Source organism: Vipera ursinii (genome assembly GCF_947247035.1).
Source record: "Vipera ursinii genome assembly, chromosome: 3".
Classification (NCBI taxonomy): Eukaryota; Metazoa; Chordata; class Lepidosauria; order Squamata; family Viperidae; genus Vipera; species Vipera ursinii.
Window position 1 is genome coordinate 62,115,718 of NC_139516.1, and position 18,098 is coordinate 62,133,815.

At 39.3% G+C, this 18,098-nt stretch overlaps 1 protein-coding gene across 3 annotated transcripts in view; it reads right to left on the minus strand.

Moving 5' to 3' along the window:
• TUT4 (terminal uridylyl transferase 4) overlaps positions 1-10,153 on the minus strand; it is a 42,902-nt gene extending 32,749 nt beyond the window's left edge. For 2 of the 3 annotated variants that reach the window (XM_083358674.1, XM_083358675.1), the window contains exons 1-4: positions 10,047-10,153; positions 8,765-8,840; positions 2,874-3,544; positions 696-859 (exon numbers count right to left, since the gene is read on the minus strand). In XM_083358674.1, the coding sequence (XP_083214800.1) occupies positions 696-859; positions 2,874-3,435 (726 nt within the window). In that variant the 5' untranslated portion in view covers positions 3,436-3,544; positions 8,765-8,840; positions 10,047-10,153. Of the gene's footprint in view, positions 1-695; positions 860-2,873; positions 3,545-8,764; positions 8,841-10,046 lie in introns of those variants that run through there. The other variant, XM_083358676.1, reaches the window with a different exon arrangement.
• Between the last annotated feature and the right edge of the window lie 7,945 nt (positions 10,154-18,098).

Below are 18,098 nucleotides of genomic sequence, written 5' to 3' on the forward strand. Positions count from 1 at the left end.
TCAAGATCAAACATACATATGAAACAAGAAGACTATGAAAAACTCTTTTTTTCTACAATAAGCATTGCTAATCATGATTTGTTCCTGTAGCATGTGATAAGTCATGGGAAAACACTAAAAAAAATCTGTGGTTGTTGCTTTCCAATATATTTGAAGCCTCAGATGGAAAAGTCAGCCTAAATACTACATTCAATGTTTCCTGATATGTGCCAAAGCAAAACTATACATAAAAGTGTAATTATGCACACATGTTAATCGCTTATCATCAACTATGAATAGGTTTCCTTCAGTGTTTACTACAAACCAAGAAATATATATAATTCCTTCTAATTAACTGAAAAATTACCTGTTGTCATCTATTATAGAAGTATGAAAGGCAATCCAGAAGCATGTTTCTTGCCATGCTAAAAAGGAATCCAGATTTCTTCTAATCCAAAATTAGAATTTTTTAATTTAGATAAAACTTCTTTATACTATAAAATTTAAAGACAAATCCTTTAATTTAAACTCTTCTTTTAGGCTAGGTATACAATCCAGCACACACACACGAATTAAATTTTGTGCGGTTGTTGATTTCCATATTGCTGAGCACATTGGTTTGTGCTTAAATTGTAAGCCGCCCTGAGTCTTCAGAGAAGGGCGGGATATAAATGGGATTAAAATAAATAAATAAATAAAATAAATTCTGTACTTACTTTTTCCAAGCGGCTAATATAATCTCTTTCCAGTCGCTCTTCAGCTTGTTTCAAGCCTAACTGCTCTTCTGCCATCAGTGTTGATTCGTCCATGACAGCAACATTTTCTAAATAATCAGTTTCTGACTTGCTTCCTTTAGCAGAGTCAGATTTTTTTATTTTACCTTGTAGAAGGAAGAAAAGAATGTTTAATACATTTTTCATAGACTACCGTAAATCTAATTTAAGAAACCATGCAATGTACATATATCCTTTTTTTAAAAAAATGTGGAAACTTAGTTTGGAAATGCCATAATTAAAATTTAAATACAAAATTTTATTGGATGATTCTCAGCATTATTCACATATATCAAATATTAAGACAGTTGTAAAGATTACTGAGACTTTCTTTGCGAATGTCTTGAGAAATTAGGGAAAACATATTACACAACCATCATTCAGATGAAGTTATGGTGGTAATTTGTTTTCATATAAACAATATGCAAAATCTTTGAGTTACATTCATAAATAACTTAAAAACAAAATTTCTTTTTATTGTACAGATGAAAAAAATTAAGATATTTAATGAGTAGTTGCTTGAGCACATTACACCCACACCCACAAAGAGTCTTCTTAAAAACTGCCTTGTTTAGCAACTGTTTGCTATTACGATGGTTATGAAAAAATAACCCTACAACTAATCAGTGCATTTACTATAAAGGAAAATTGAAGTAAGATCATAACCACAGTAGCAGTTTTACTTAGCAACCACTTCTCAAAATGACCGAGTTGCAGGTCCGAACTGGAGTCACTAAACAAGTGTATATAGCAATAGCAATAGCACTTAGACTTATATACCACTCCATAGTGCTTTACAGCACTCTCTGAGTGGTTTACAAATTTTACTAATCCCAGAAGGATAGAAGGCTGAGTCAACTTTGAGCTGATCAGAATCAAACTCTTGGCTGTGGGCAGAGTTAACATGCAATACTGCATTCTAACCATTGTATCACCACAGCTCCTTTGGTATATACCAAATCCATGGCCGCTATGGTGCACAGAGGCAGTTATCTTTATCTCAATTAGAGTAATATGATACCGATAGTCCTCGAGATACAACCACAATGGAGCTTGCCAACAACACTCACATTTCACAATGGTCGTTAGGTGAAGCCTATCATCTAATGCCTCCTCCATCCCTGCTCTCTCCAGTGAATTGTTAAAGCAGTGCCCAGGTCACTAAATGGAAAACGAGGTACCCCAGGGTAGGAGAGGCCCTTGGAGGCAGAGCACAGGCCGAAGCCCATGTATTCTGGCCCTTTCAAGGCCTCCCCCACCCTCCTAAGATACCCTGTGTCCACAGGACTTTTCCCACTCCCACCAGGTCTCCCCAGGTCTTAGGTATGATTTCCATCCCACCATACCAAACAACCTCCTCCTTGCCTTTGAAGAGCTATTAAGAATTTCCAGAGCACTGGAACTGATTGCTTCTTTGTGCGGCCAAGTGGCACAGTTCCAGAAGCAGCCTAACTACAAAATGGCAACCATGTTCGGGTCACTGCCATGTGGCCCAGAGACAAAATGCTTTGTTTGCTGCCTTAATGAGATATGCACAATGCTGCAGCAATCAGAAGCTTCTGCAGCGCTATGCAGATTTCATTAAGGCAGCAAAATGAAGAAGTTTTGTTTTCTGGCTGCCTAGCAGACAGGAACACAGCCACCATTTTGTCCCGCCCACTTCTGCATGCTCAACAGCATGCTGAAAACATCTGTAGCAGGGAGAAGATTTTATTATACGAACGAACTTTCCACTCGTATAAAATTGGATCCCAGGGTCATTCTTCACTTAGCTTCTAGAAGGTAACTGCATTTAAATTATGGCTCTGTAGCTTTCTGAAAACTCAAGCAGGAAAGCAACATAGCATGAAGAAAAAAAACTCAAGCTAAAAACTGCAAATTTAGTAGTGCTTAAATTAAGAAATTATCATAGCACATTTTATGTTGCAAAACGCCATTTTCAACTAGAATTACAATTTCTATAAATTCCTACAAAAGAGCACCTTTTGTTTTAAACTTAGTTTACATAAAAAATAAATCAATCTGTTTCACTTAATAACCTATACATAAGTAACACAAGGAAAAGCTTTAATTTCTGACAGGATTTTTTTTTTAAAAAAAAACACTTGAATGCACACTTACAGTAATCTTCAGATGTTTGTTCTACTGCTCTCAAATCCAAATCACTTTTCTCTGAGTCTTTACACCAATTAGCATTAATTGTTGAGGTATCCTCTCTTAGTGGATCTGCTAATTCAGGAGTTCCCCTCTGGATAGTTGGTAAGATGTCTGTGCTGGCACCATTCTCTAAAATATGAGAAGTTGGAAGGCTTTCGTGTGCAAGCTGAACTTTTAATGGTTTCTGATTTTCTACTGCTGTTGATCCATTTGGTAATCTTTTTCCTTTGCTATGATTCTGATCCTGAAGACCTGATCCCATGTCTTTAAATCCAGGAATGCAACTATTTGTCTTACGTGATTTATTGTCTCCTGACTTTTCAGGACAAACATCATTTTGCTTAATTTTTTTGAAACTGTTACCACTTGTAGAACTTTTCCCAACTTCTTTTATAGACTTGTCATTTCTGTTGGTTTTATAATTTTGATTGGTTACAGCTCTGGCAGTTTTGCTTTCTTCACACATAATACGGGTGGATTTTCTTATGTCATGATTTCCAGATTTTGGAATCTTGCCTTCTTCCATTATTAAGAAGACCTGCTTTTTCTATCACTTGAGAAGATCTGAAATGAAATTTTGCAACAATTTGGATGGAGCAAAATCCTCTGTTCAAGCAGGGTATCTGGATGATTGTCTGGAAAAAACAAACATGTAAAAAATATTACGAAATACAAAGCAATATTCCTCAGTCTGTTGTCCTGGACTATGTACAGACATATGAAACAGATGGGAGTAGCTTTTAAAGCAACCATGGAAGCCTGGAAAAAATGAGGCTGCTTTATCAATCTTAAGAAATGCTTCATAAGCCCTGCTATGTGCATCAAAACATGTCTAATTGAAAGACTTTGTGCAGGTCTATGTTATACTTCATTCAGCCAAAATTAGTTTTTATTACTATATAAAAAAATCATTTTTAACCAAGATTAGATATAAATTAGTGCAAGATACTAAAGAAAGAGGAGGTTGGGTTTACCACATTTGAAACTGTATTTTGATGTTTATTGTTTGGTCTAACTTAAAGAGAAGGTGACTCTCCAAAACAAGAGGCTACTTGATCTGGAGGGTCATGAATTGGTGAATTACCCCCAAGTCCAAAGATGAGTTGGAATTTGAAGGACATGTCTGTCACTGGTTTACATATTTACAATTGAAAGAAAGGTTTAAATTAGATAGTAAAACTTATGGATTTGTCTTTGCAAAAAATGAACTGAAAACTATATTGTGTGATAATGATGAAAACATTACTGCTAAGTTTTATAAATTGATATTAAAATTGAATTTGGAGAATGAGTATGTGAAGCATTATATGATCCAATGGGCAAAGAACTTTGTTATGATGACTGAACAACAATGTAAGCAAAAGCATATGGATGAAGAGTTTAAATTTTACATTAAATTATAATTTAAAAGAAAAATGTTATAAAATGATGTACTGTCAATATCTAACTCTAGGTAAATATATATAAAGGTACTTCAAATGTATGTGGAAATATAAATGTAAACAAGGAATTTTTTTACCATCTGTGGTGGACCTATGACAAAATAAACAAATTCTGGAGTAGAAGAAGTATATAATTGTGACAATAGTGACAACTCCCAGTTTGTCTGGAGAAGATAACATTTTTCAAAAAAGTAGCGATTGCCTTCTAAATTTCTTAAATGAGTTCTAATATAAAATGATTTCATTCAAAATTATATACACTACCATCTTCAAACACAGGATAATGTTCCTTGGGCACTAAAAGACCAAAGAAGGACAGTGAAATGCAAAGCTTTCTACTACTTTATTCAGAAGATCTGTTTACAAAACCACTATTGTTTTCAAATATTATTATAAATGAATACTATTATAATCAAATTGCACAATCATAATGTTGTCAATCTAGGGAAAACATAAATGTTACTTTTTAGGTAACTATCTTCAATATGCATGTGTTTATGTTCACAACTTTTCAAGCATGTTAAATTAAGATATGGATTAAATAAGAAAAGGGCATGTTACTGATTTGTAATATCAGTAACACCTGCTGCCGGCATCAACTTCCCTTCGCCCTGTACGTTCCCACAGAGAGGGCCTCCTCAGGGTGCCACCGATCAGAGAATGTCGATTGGTGGCCCCCAGGGGGAGATCCTTCTCTGTGGGCGCCCCGGAGCTATGGAATCAGTTACCGGTTGAGCTCCGGATGGCGCCCGATCTTCGCTCCTTTCGTCGCGATCTAAAAACATTCTTATTCGAACAAGCCGGCCTGGCCTGATGGGGGATTGGTGGGGGTTTTTTTATTGTTGTTTTTATTGGTGTTTTAATATTGTATTTACTGTTTTTAGTGGGCATATATTTAATCCTTTTTTAAATTTTTGTAACTTTGTATTTTTTATTCTTGCCCTGTTCACTGCCCTGAGTCCTTCGGGAGAAGGGCGGTATATAAATATTATTAAATAAAAAATAAATAAATATCTGAAATAAAGACATTCAATGTAAATATTTTTCAAGTGTTATATCACTTGTACAAATATAGTAAGTATATTAATTAATTTCTTTCTACCGATTATTTTACTTCATATCCTTGTTATAAAAAATTCTGGCATTTACATAGCCAAAATTAATATACATAAAATTAATATAACTTTTATAGATTAGTTTGTTAAATTGGGCAATGAAAACTCTTAACTCAGAAGCTTCTTAATTTAAATCAGAACATTTTTCTAATTCAATATTTTGCAAACTATCATTGGATAAACAAGCAAACTAGTAAAAATAAGTAAATGAAATCATATAGTTTTAGATTTAACATAAATAATAATGGTTTTAAATATTTTGCTTTTAAGATAAGAATATTTTTAAGAGTCATATTTGTACACATCAGTAGCAATAATCTGATTACCTAAATACTAATTCCTAAATACAGTTTATTTCTTTAACAAATTTCTAAATCAAGCATCTCACCTAAATGATTTTGGGCAGTTTACAATAAAAATACAGCAGTATAAAACCTACTTAAAAACAGATTAAAATTAAAATTAAAACAAAGTTAAAATAAAGATATTAGGGGGGGGGCACCCTCAAGTCACCTACCATCCTCAGGATTTCATATCAGATCCTAAAAATTACACACACACACACACACACACAAATCCAAGATCTTGTAGTCCCAGAAAGCTTGGATCATTTTACCTGCAATGAACCACACCAGACAGGTAGAAAGGAAATATTTTATTTGCAAGTAAAGGAGTTACCCAAAAGCAAGTTCCAAATGGGCAGACCTCTGCTTTGGATTGGACCCTTTTTATACAGTTTTGAAAAGCATATATTGCCATGAACCAATCATGGAAGCACACACTGTAAACCAATCATTAAGAGAAACATCCTGCATAGATCTTCAACGGGTCTTAGTAATACAGATCAGCTAAAGGTTACAAGATAGACTAAGACCTTTATCTTATCAATAACATTCCTCCTTACTAAACAACTTGGTATCAGAGGCTTGCTCATCACCTTTATGGTCAGGCATTCCTGAGCAGGAGACAGATGGTCTGCTCAAATTGGTGTCATTTCTGCTTAACAAAGCAATTCAGCCAATAGCTAACTACCCCAAGCAATGCAAAGCACCATACCCCAAAGCTATTACTATATATTAAATAATAATGTATGAAATCCTAAACAATACTTTAATACATGAATAACAAAGAGTTTATCAATCTGTACATAAATACAATTGGGTTAAGGCTAAAAGAATTGAGCTATTTATCACTGCTACTGGATTAAGTTGTAAATGATTGTCCAATTGATAATTAACTGTTCAAAATAAGGTGCAAAATGATTCAGATTTCATGAAGAAATTCGAAGAGTGAAAGATAACAAAGAGAGGCCAAACTAGAAACGAAAATAGCCATGTTAGACCTTTCTTTCATAAAGAACGAACTAGGGAAGACTGTATTTAGAAAGATATATAAAGGATATACCACTAATTCAGTTCTCAGTTCTGACAGAAGTATTAGTAGAGGTGACCTATCACAGAAAGGGAAGTTATGAGTGAGGCTGATGCACTTTTCACCTATATGTTAATTTTGTTTTTAAAATCAGATCTACCATTCTTTAACATATTAATATTTATTTCACTGTTTATATACTGTCTTCTTTCCCAGGTTCATATTTAAATGCACAGCTTTGTTGGATTATATTAGATTTTGTTATCTTTTGGCTATAGGTTTTGCTCATAATTATACAGATTTTTTGAAATACTTTTATACTTCTTCCTATTTAAAGATGTTAATTGTAAATGCCCTTGTTTTATATTGATTTATTTAAATTGACTTTTGCTGTTGTTTTAAGAATTTTTGTATTTTTTCTGGAAATCAATAATATTAAAAGGATTCCTCATCAGTATATACAGTAACCTGAAAGAACTGCTTTATTTTGTTTAATATCCAAAGATACACTATAATAGACAGGTTTTACCAATCCAATACTACTACTTAATCAACTAGTAAATTCAGCTACTGAGATAGATCTTAGCATATTTTTGAACATGGAGCAACTATTTTCTGAAAATTAAAGACCATATAAGGTACAGTGGTATAAACATATTATACAAATTGTCTCAGAATAACCTATACAAGAGGATTTGTAGAAAGTATATTAAACTTATCACTTAAAAAGCACAGTTTGTAAAGGGATTGAAATGACTTCTCCATTATTATTATTTTTTGAAAAACAGCACTTGTAGGAAAAATCCAACTCAAATTGTCATAAGATTTCTTGCTGAAAGTGGACAATCATGCATATTATCACATAGTTAACCTGATTTTGCTTAAATTCCTTTAGTCTTTGGAATTATAAAAATGCCATGAACTTATTGCAAAATTAACATCCTGAAATTGGGAAATAGCTTTAGAAACACTTTTCATACAAGGAATAATAAAATTACATTTGCTACTATGAGATGTGATGTCTACTAATTTTAGTTTTAAGATAGAATATAGGATTATTAATAACTAGGTTAATGTCTGATTCATAGGCAATATATTTTAAATAATAGCAGCTAGGAAAAACTGAGTTGGGAAGCTATTACCTTTCCATATATGCATCTGAACTTCTTGAATACATTTAGTTAACTATTATGTGATACACAATACAGTATTTTAGCCTGATCCCATAGATTTCTTAAAATTCTTATGAGGAGTTGTCTGTATTAGGGTTTTTTATACATGTACATGTTACACAGCATGTACTACTTACTGCATGCCTTAATACAGCCAAATAATATCACACAAAGGATATAATCAATTTTGTATTTTGTTCCCATTTGTGTATTTTAATAAAAAAATACACATTGCAACATGCCAATTTACTTGCTGTCAAAAATGCAGTTATAAATTTCAAAATGATTTGTTCTGTTACAGTAATATCCTTATTTTAGCAAATGACCTACCCTTAAATTATTACTGCTTTTTTTCTAGCACAGAAGTGCTCATGTATGTTCCTATAAAGTGTATACATTAGAGGGATACTGCCAGAAAAATTCAGATCTGTTCAACCTAGGCACTGTTTCCCTAGTTCTGTGTTGGGCTATCACTTAAGGAAAAAAAAACCTCATTGAGAATACTGACTCAGAAAGTGTTGACACAAACTCTGCAATTTTAAAAATGTTCTGCATATCTTTATATGGTTAAAGAATATTACAGTGAATTAACATTAAGCAGGAGCACAAAGTAAAAGCATGCCCATATAACATTTTGTTTTTTCAAAAAAAAAATGGCTTGACTGTGAAATTGGCCACTGCCATTTCACCTGATGCAGTGAAAACAAATACATGCACAAACTCTTACTATTATATTCAGAGTCAGGACTCCTTACCTAGGGTTTTTGTGGTGTACAAAGCAGGCATGAGGTAAATTTGTAACATTTGGTGAAGTGGGATGCCTCAGTTTTCCTGTTTGCAAAATGCAGATAATTAGCCTTTTCACTGGTTGAAGACAGGAAAACTTTTTTATTATTATTATTACGAGAATATTTAAAGAGAAAACAAAGTAAGGCTATGGCAGAAGGCCAGAAACCTTAACACAGGGGTCTTCAAACTTGGCCTTTTTATGACTTGTGGACTTCAACTCCCAGAATTCCTCAGCCAGCAAAGCTGGCTGAGGAATTCTGGGAGTTGAAGTCCACAAGTCATAAAAGGGCCAAGTTTGAAGACCCCTGCCTTAACACATCAACAACTTTAAATATAATGCACAATCCGTATTTTACACAATAGGCTCCCTTAAGGGGTCTGATTTTTGTTCATGGAATTCTTTATAGACACCTCCCCCCCCATTTGTTTCTATTCTGCTGTCAGGGGCCTTCCGGGGACCTACAATTTTAAAATCAACACGTTAAAAAAAACCCTACAGTTGAAACGAAAAAGCCCTCGAATATATAATATAACCCCTCAGGAGTTCTTCTCCTAGCAAAACCTACAAGTAGCCTTCTCAAATCAGTTTTCTGTCGCAAAGTCGCCACTCTTCTTCATAGGACGCCCTGAGAGTCTTCGGAAAAGGGCGGAATATAAATGGGATTAAAATAAAATACAAAAAATTAAAATAAAAATAATCCCGCCCCCCTCTCCCCACAATCTGCACGGCGTCTTCCACGGGATAAATGTTTCCCCCCCCCCACGAGCCCTCAAAGTACACGTGCAGGTCAAAAGCGGCGATTTTCAATATTCTGCAGGCTCACCATTAACTAACCACCACCACCACCACCACCCCGAGCCCCCCCCCTCCCCCCCAAACAACTCTCTCGTTAGGCATGGACGGACGGCTTCGCTCGGGCCTTTTGATTCGAAACCTAACCTTCCCTTCCCCGCCCCTGGAAACAAAAGCTGGGAAACGAAAGTGAGGTTCCCAAGACCCGAGTTGGCCAAGACCTCTGGGGAAACAGGGCAGAGGGGGGGGGCTCCGGATACGCCACCTAACCAGAGACCCTCCGAGACCGCTTTAAAGGAGGAGGGGGCGAAAAAGCCCCTCTTTCCTCCCCCTCCCCCCCCGAAAATTACTTCAACCCCCAAGAAGGAAAAGAGCCAGCCAGGCAGGAGCGTTTGGCAGAAGCGGACAGATCGCCTTGGACTCCCTTCTTTCCCACCCCCCCGGGACGCAAATACCTGGCTGTCACCCCAGGGTTGCCCCGGCCGCGTCCCCGTCCATGCCTTGCTCCGGCAGTTGGAGGCCCAGACGCGAGCGCCTCAATCGGGGCCGGCCGCCATGTCAGCCGCGGCGCGCACTGCATTGTGGGGGAAGGGAAAGAACGGGAACACCGGCCTGAGAAAGAGAGAGAGAGAGAGAGGGAGATAAGAGGAAGCGGCAGTGACTTCTTTCTGCCGGGCTACCTCGGGGCTGAGACAGTCGGGCGGCTTCCCTAACTACAGAAGGGGGGGAGGGGACTCCTCCTCGCTCAGGGGGAAAATTGTTTTTCCACCCAGGAGGCCTCCAAAACAAGATAACCCCCCCCCTCCACACACACAAACACAAAAAACACACAAACACGCCTAGCCAGGAGCTGCTACTCTTGCCGGAGCGACTGCTGCTATCTCGCCCCTCTGCGCGAGGGCGTCCGCGGCTCTCGCGTCGGCCCAGAATTCTTCCCTGGGTTTAATTTGCTCTCCTACTTCATTTGCCTTCGTAGCTACTTCTAGCCCCACGGAAAGTGCGAAGGAAAATAGGCAATAATAAAAGCTGGGTTCAATGCTTGTGTTTTTTTGTAAAAGGAAAGCACCGTTATCTACTTACGGATTTGCAAGCATGTAGCCAAGAAACTGCATAATCGTTCATATATAAACAAATCTCCCTGCCCATTATTGGTTAAGTGAGATGATAGATAGATAGATAGATAGATAGATAGATAGATAGATAGATAGATAGATGATAGATAGATTTAATTTAATTTAATTTATTAATATTTCTATACCGCCCTTCTCCCGGAGGACTCAGGGTGGTGTACAGGGCAAGAATAAAACACAGAAATTTACAAAAACTAAAAGATAATTAAATACATGCCCGATTAAAATATAATTGATACATAGTAAAAACCCCAATAAAAAATGATAAAAAACCCCCACCAATCCCCCCTCAGGCCAGGCCGGCTTGCTCGAACAAGTATGTTTTCAGATCGCGGCGAAAGGAGCGCAGATCGGGCGCCGTCCGGAGCTCAACCGGTAACTGGTTCCATAGCTCCGGGGCGCCCACAGAGAAGGATCTCCCCCTGGGGGCCACCAGTCGGCATTCTCTGACCGGTGGCACCCTGAGGAGGCCCTCTGTGGGAACGCACAGGGCGCAGGGAGCTTGATGCCGGCAGCAGATGTTCCCTGAGGTACTCCGGCCCCATGCCATGGAGGGCTTTGAACACCATTACTAGCACCTTGAATCTCACCTGGAAGACAACTGGCAACCAATGCAGCTCACGGAGCAGAGGTGTCACATGGGAGTATCGGGAGACTCCCAACACAACTCTCGCGGCTGCATTCTGTACCAGTTGGAGCCTCCGGGTGGTCCTCAAGGGAAGCCCCATGTAGAGAGCGTTGCAGTAGTCTAGACGAGAGGTCACGAGCGCGTGAGTGACCATGCATAAATCATCCCGGCTTAGATAGGGCCGCAACTGGCGCACCAGGCGAACCTGGGCAAAAGCCCCCCTAGTCACAGCCACCATGTGATCTTCCAAGGTAAGCCGCGAATCTAGGAGGACTCCCAAGTTGCGAGCCCTATCTACGGGGGGTAATAATTCACCCCCCATAGAAAGAGATGGAATATCCAAATAGACCCGGGATGAAGGTATGCAAAGCCACTCGGTCTTGTCGGGGTTGAGTTGAAGTCTGTTCCTCCCCATCCAGACCCGAACCGCCTCCAGGCAACGGGACATCACGTTGAGGGCATCACTGGGGTGGTTTGGGGTAGAAAGAAAAAGCTGGGTATCATCAGCGTACTGATGATACCCAACTCCAAAGCCACGAATGATCTCACCCAGCGGTTTCATATAGATGTTGAACAGGAGAGGCGAGAGGACTGACCCCTGAGGAACTCCACAAACGAGAGACCTCGCGGTCGACCTCTGCCCTCCTGTCAACACCGACTGCGAGCGTCCCTGGAGATAGGAGGAGAACCACTGTAAAACCGTGCCTCCCACTCCCAATCCCCTGAGACGCCGCAGCAGGATACCATGGTCGATGGTATCGAAAGCCGCTGAGAGGTCTAATAGGACTAGAACAGAGGAATGCCCCCTGTCCCGAGCCCTCCAGAGATCATTCACCAGCGCGACCAATGCCGTCTCCGTGCTGTGCCCGGGCCTGAAACCCGATTGGTACGGGTCTAGATAATCCGCTTCATCCAGGACCAAAGGGAGCTGATGCGCCACCACACTCTCAACAACCTTCGCAAGAAAGCGAAGGTTGGAGACCGGACGGAAGTTGTTCAATACAGCTGGGTCCAAGGCAGGCTTCTTGAGGAGGGGCCTCACCACCGCCTCTTTCAAGACGGCAGGGAAGCTACCCTCACTCAAAGAAGCTGATATAACTGCCTGGAACCAGCTGCGTGTCCTCTCCCGGGCTGCATAAACCAGCCAGGAAGGGCACGGGTCCAATAAACATGTGGTGGAGCTCAGTCTCCCCATAATCCTGTCCACTTCCTCCGGAGTTACAGAATCAAACTCCTCCCAAGTGATATCGACAAGACCACCTGCGTCCTGATCGCCAGACTCTGCCCAGTCAGAGTCCAGACCGGTCCGAATCCGAGTGATTTTGTCCGACAGATAATTGTTAAACTCCTCGGCACGACCCTGCAAGGGTTCCTCCCTGACCTCCTGATTAAGGAGGGAGCGAGTCACCCTAAACAGAGCGGCCGGGCGATTATCTGCGGACGCGATAAGGGTAGCGAAGTGATTAGACCTCGCCACCCTTATCGCAGCGAGATAAGACCTAATATGGGTTCTTAGTCGCAATTAGATGTGCAACAACTAATTCAAGTACATCCTCCTAGATTTTTATTTATATAACTTCATGTATTAAAGCATCTTTAAAAGTAGTTTAAAATAAAAACACCCATAAAATATATAATAAAACAACGCCTGAAATAATTCAAAACAACAGTACAAAACACTAATAAAAGCAGGTTTATTAAAATATGCATGGAGTTATTTTTCCAGTCATACATGTAAGGCTGGATGAAGGGATAAACTTTTTTTTTAAAAAAAGCAATGTGTAATGCACATTTGTGTAGAGTGCATGTCACAATCAAGACATTACATTATAGTAATGCACTAAAAAGGGAGAAAAAAGATCAGTAGAAGTTCAGGCGGGTCTTGGTCTGATGTTAGAATATGACCCATGAAAAGAGATGCAACGTGATGATTCTGACAGGTGAGAGCCAGTAGATACTTTAACCAACAATGTGGATGATATTGTAGGTACAGCATATCCAAATGGCAGTATCTTTCAAGTATCTGAAATGGATTGACTCTATTTTGATTATAGTAAATTCCAAAGAGTTCAACCTGTAAGCAACAACAAAGAAGTGTTGACATTAGCTTGATTGTATGCATCAGCGATCAACATGATCATTCAAGCTAAGGTTGATTAGCTTACCTTCAGTATGATGATATCCTTCAATATATCATTTATTACTTCAACTTCAGCACTACATGACTCTAGACTAACATTATTGACATAATACTTATATTCTTACCAGGGCTTTTTTCTCATAGAACGCTCAGAACGGAGTTCCGGCACCTTTTTTGGATGGAACCTTGTAGGGTAGGCAAGGCTGGTTGTATGACGTGTGAGTTCCAGCACCTTTTTCTTTTACAAAAAAAGCACTGATTCTTACCCATTATCCACTAAGAATGCTGCATGCAGAGGTTTACTATCTCCTAATGACCTAATGCAGTCAGGTGATTAGCAATGAGTGTGATCGGAAATGTGCCTTGGGATTGTCGGGAGAAAGAAGCAAGAAGCAAGCCTGGTCCCTCTGGTCACTAGCATTTGCCACCATCCTTAGCACTTTATTTCCACTGTTCTTTTCATAATATCCTCTTTACCAACCTTTTTAGTTTCCAACAAGGTAGACAGCAGTCCTTCTCATTTATAGTACAAGCAATAACACTTAGACTTATTTACAAATGTCAGCATATTGCCTCCAACAATCTGGGTCTTCATTTTACCAACCTCAGAAGGATGAAGGATGAGTGAACCTTGAGCTGGTCAGGATTGAATGCCTTTCTGTGGGTAGAGTTAGCCTAAATCAGGGGTCAGCAACCCATGGCTCCAGAGCCACATGCGGCTCTTTTATCCCTCTGCTGCAGCTCCCTGTCCTCCGTCACTGTGTGCAGTCCCAGAAACAAAAGAAATTTGTGGGACTAAAAAAAAAATCAATCAATTCCAACTTCTAATGGAAAAAAAAGCAGTGGCAGCAGGGCACTCCATGCCGGGGGGGGGGCAGGGGGAAGCAGCAGTGGAGCGCTCCTTTGGGGTGGAGAAAAGCAGTGGGAGCGGGGCGCTCTGTGTGAAGAGGGAAGCAGCAGCAGCGATGGAGCGCTTCGTCGGGGTTGGGTGGGGGGAAGCAGTGGCGGTGGGGTGCTCCATGCGGGGGGGGGGGGAAGCAGCAGGGGTTTGTGGCTCCCAGTGTTTTCTTTTCTGTGGGAAACGGGTCCAAATGGCCTTTGAGTGTTTAAGGTTGCCGACCCCTGGACTAAATACTGCATTCTAACTACTACGCCACGCCACTATGGCTCTTTATGGAAGAAGAGGAACAAAGTTTGTGTTTATTTGCCAGATTCCCTGGATTTGCCATTTTTAATCATAATCCCACTTTCCTCTGAAGTAAGGGAGATAGTTTACCAGCAGGTAGTTTTAATTTTAGCTAATTGCACAATCATGGTCACCTCCCTTTAAATGCCACATTTTAACTTGGGAGATACCAAATGTGAAAAGGAACAGGAAAAATATTTTAAAGAAGACATACATCTTGTCTGGATTACCGTACTGCAATGTGTTTTATATGGGGCTGCCCTTAAAGGCCATTGGAAAGCTCCACTGGTCCAGAGGGCAGCAATGTGAATAGTTATGGGTGCCCGTGTATTCTAGCAGCTTCATGAGCTGTACTCCTCCCAATAAGCTTCCAAGTGCAATTCTAGATGCTAGTTGTCAACTTGTCGCCTTTCCTGGTACAGGGCCTAATTACATTTGAGATTTCCTATCTGACTATTTCTGATAAACTGATATGAACTGACAGGGTGAGTTTGCTCTCTCTCCTACCACTTAAACAGTGTGATCTGTTGGAACCCTGCAGCCATTTTTTAAAAACTTTTGCAACAGTTGTCCTCATGGAACAGTATTTTTCCCAAGATTTGGATGGCTTCAACCCCTACCTTTTGGAATGCTCTGAAGATCTGATCCCCCCTCCCCCCCATGCATGGGATCAGGAAGTTTTATGGCAATTTTGATCGCAGAGTCCTTGGTGTCCCTTGAGTTTGTTTTCTTGCACCTGCAAATTAGGTAATATGAGTCTTAGAAGAGAATGGGGTTTGCTGTTTTTATATATTACTGACTTGCCCTGCCAGTATTGATTGGCATGTTCTTGGTGGTTCTTTGTAGGCTGTTAACTGTTAACTTCTAAGTTGGTAGTTCCTTTATGGTGTGTGTGTGTGTGTGTGTGTGTGTGTGTGTGTGTATTACTCTTGATTGTTGGTCAAGTGCTAATTTTGGTGTTAATCTCTGCTCATACGGGTATTGATTGCTGATGAAGAGGTATTGTGGTCTTTTTGTTTCCTTTTTGGCTTTTTTTACTGCCTTTTTTGATAGCATGTAGATATTGTTTATCTCTATGTGCCTGTTGATGGCCTATTTGTCTGAGTGCCAGGCTCTTGATTTTGTTTGTTGTTTGATGTTGCCTCTTGCTGCAATCTGTTTTATTATATTTTAATGTCTTTTTATCATTGTTTGCTATTTTAATCCTGTACAAGGCCCTGAGTTGCACATTAATTGGGCAGCTATATAAATTAAATAATTAAAAATCCATATTGAAATAATCACTGGGTATTGTAGTCAATTACTCTTCCAGCCTCATCTATTCTGCAGTACTGTCATATAAAAAAAGATGGAAAGGGAAGTATTTATACTTCCATGCATTTCGTGAAAGAAATATAGGTAAAACCATATTAAATAAATTGGAAATCATTTAACATAATACTACTGATCTTTAGAGTAGATTGTTCAATTTCAAGGACATTTTTTTTTGTTTAAAATACAACCATGATGTGAAAGAAACAGAAAAACAGGAAGAAAATATGCAGGAGAAAAAGGGAAGGGAAACCAGATAAGTATCTGCCCATCAGTATTTCCTTTAAGGAAGGTTGTTGCAGTAACTGAATCCGAAAAACTTTACAACTTCATCCACTGGCTATTATTAGACATTTATCCTAATTATAAATGATAGTTTGTCTTCAGAGGGATTTTTTTAAGTTACTGCGATAATTTCATATTGAGCGTATATGATGATGATGATGACAATACAATCAATGACAGATCCAAAAGACATTTAATGTAGATTTCTGCCTCATTGTCATTACAGTCTTAGCTCTATCTAGATCAGGGGTGTCAAACTCGCAATGTCACGTGACGTGTCGCAACGTATCACAACTTTTTTGCCTTTGCCGGCAATGGGGTGTGCGCAGTTTTGCTATGATGCATCTGGCCCATGGGTTGGCAGTTTGACACCCCTGATCTAGATTGATTAGTGTCACATGTTGTACACGGGCCTACATTTGAGGAGTATACTTTAAGGACTTCTTCACATTCCCACTGCTGAAGAACTGATGGATTCTCTTTATTGCAAGAGATGAAAAGCAACATTTCCTTTGGAAAACAGAAAATTGCATATAAGCATTACAGGTTTACAATGTACAATAGTTCACTTAGTGACCATTCGAAGCTACAACAGAAATGAAACGTGACTTACGACCGTTTTTCACACAACAATTGCAGCATCCCCTTGGGTCATGCCATCAAAATTTAGACACTTGGCAACTGACTCATATTTATGATGATTGCAGTGTCCCAGGGTCACATGATCACTTTTTGCAACTCTGACAAGCAAAGCCAATGAGGAAGACAGATTAACTTAACTATGTTACTAACTTAACTGCAGTGATTCACTTAACAACTGTGGCAAGAAAGGTCGTAAAATGGGGCAAAATTAACAAATGTCTCACTTAGCAACAAAAAATTTGCGCTGCATTGTAGTCGTAAATCGAGGACTACCTGTATAAGGCTCTGTTCCATAAATTTTAGCTTTTATTCCAGGGTCAAGTGTGAAACTATTGAGTTCATTATTTTTATTAATTGGCCAAAGAACTAAACTTCCAAAACATTTGGAAAATGGTTTTGCGTCTAAAATATTATGCTATACAGTCATGGCCGAAATTGTTGGCACCCCCAGAAATTTTTCCAGAAAATCAAGTATTTCTCACAGAAAAGTATTGCAGGAACACATGTTTTGCTATACACAGGTTTATTCCCTTTGTTTGTATTGGAACACAACAAAAAAGGGAGGAAAAAAAGCAAATTGGACATAATGTCAAACAAAACTCCAAAAATAGGCCGGACAAAATTATTGGCACCCTTAACTTAATATTTGGTTGCATACCCTTTGGAAAAAATAACTGAAATCAGTCGCTTCCTATAACCATCAATAAGCTTCTTACACCTCTCACCCGGAATTTTGGACCACTCTTCCTTTGCAAACTGCTCCAGGTCTCTCTTACTGGAAGGGCACCTTTTCCCAACAGCAATTTTAAGATCTCTCCACAGGTGTTCAATGGGATTCAGATCTGGACTCATTGCTGGCCACTTCAGAACTCTCCAGCGCTTTCTTGCCATCCATTTCTGGGTGCTTTTTGACGTATGTTTGGGGTCATTGTCCTGCTGGAAGACCCAAGATCTCGGACGCAAACCCAGCTTTCTGACACTGTGCTCTACAGCGCGACCCAAAATCCTTTGGTAATCCTCAGATTTCATGAGGCAGCAAAACAACCCCAAAACATCATTGAACCTCCACCATATTTCACTGTAGGTACTCTGTTCTTTTCTTTGTAGGCCTCATTTCATTTTCGGTTAACAGTAGAATGATGTGCTTTACCAAAAAGCTCTATCTTGGTCTCATCTGTCCACAAG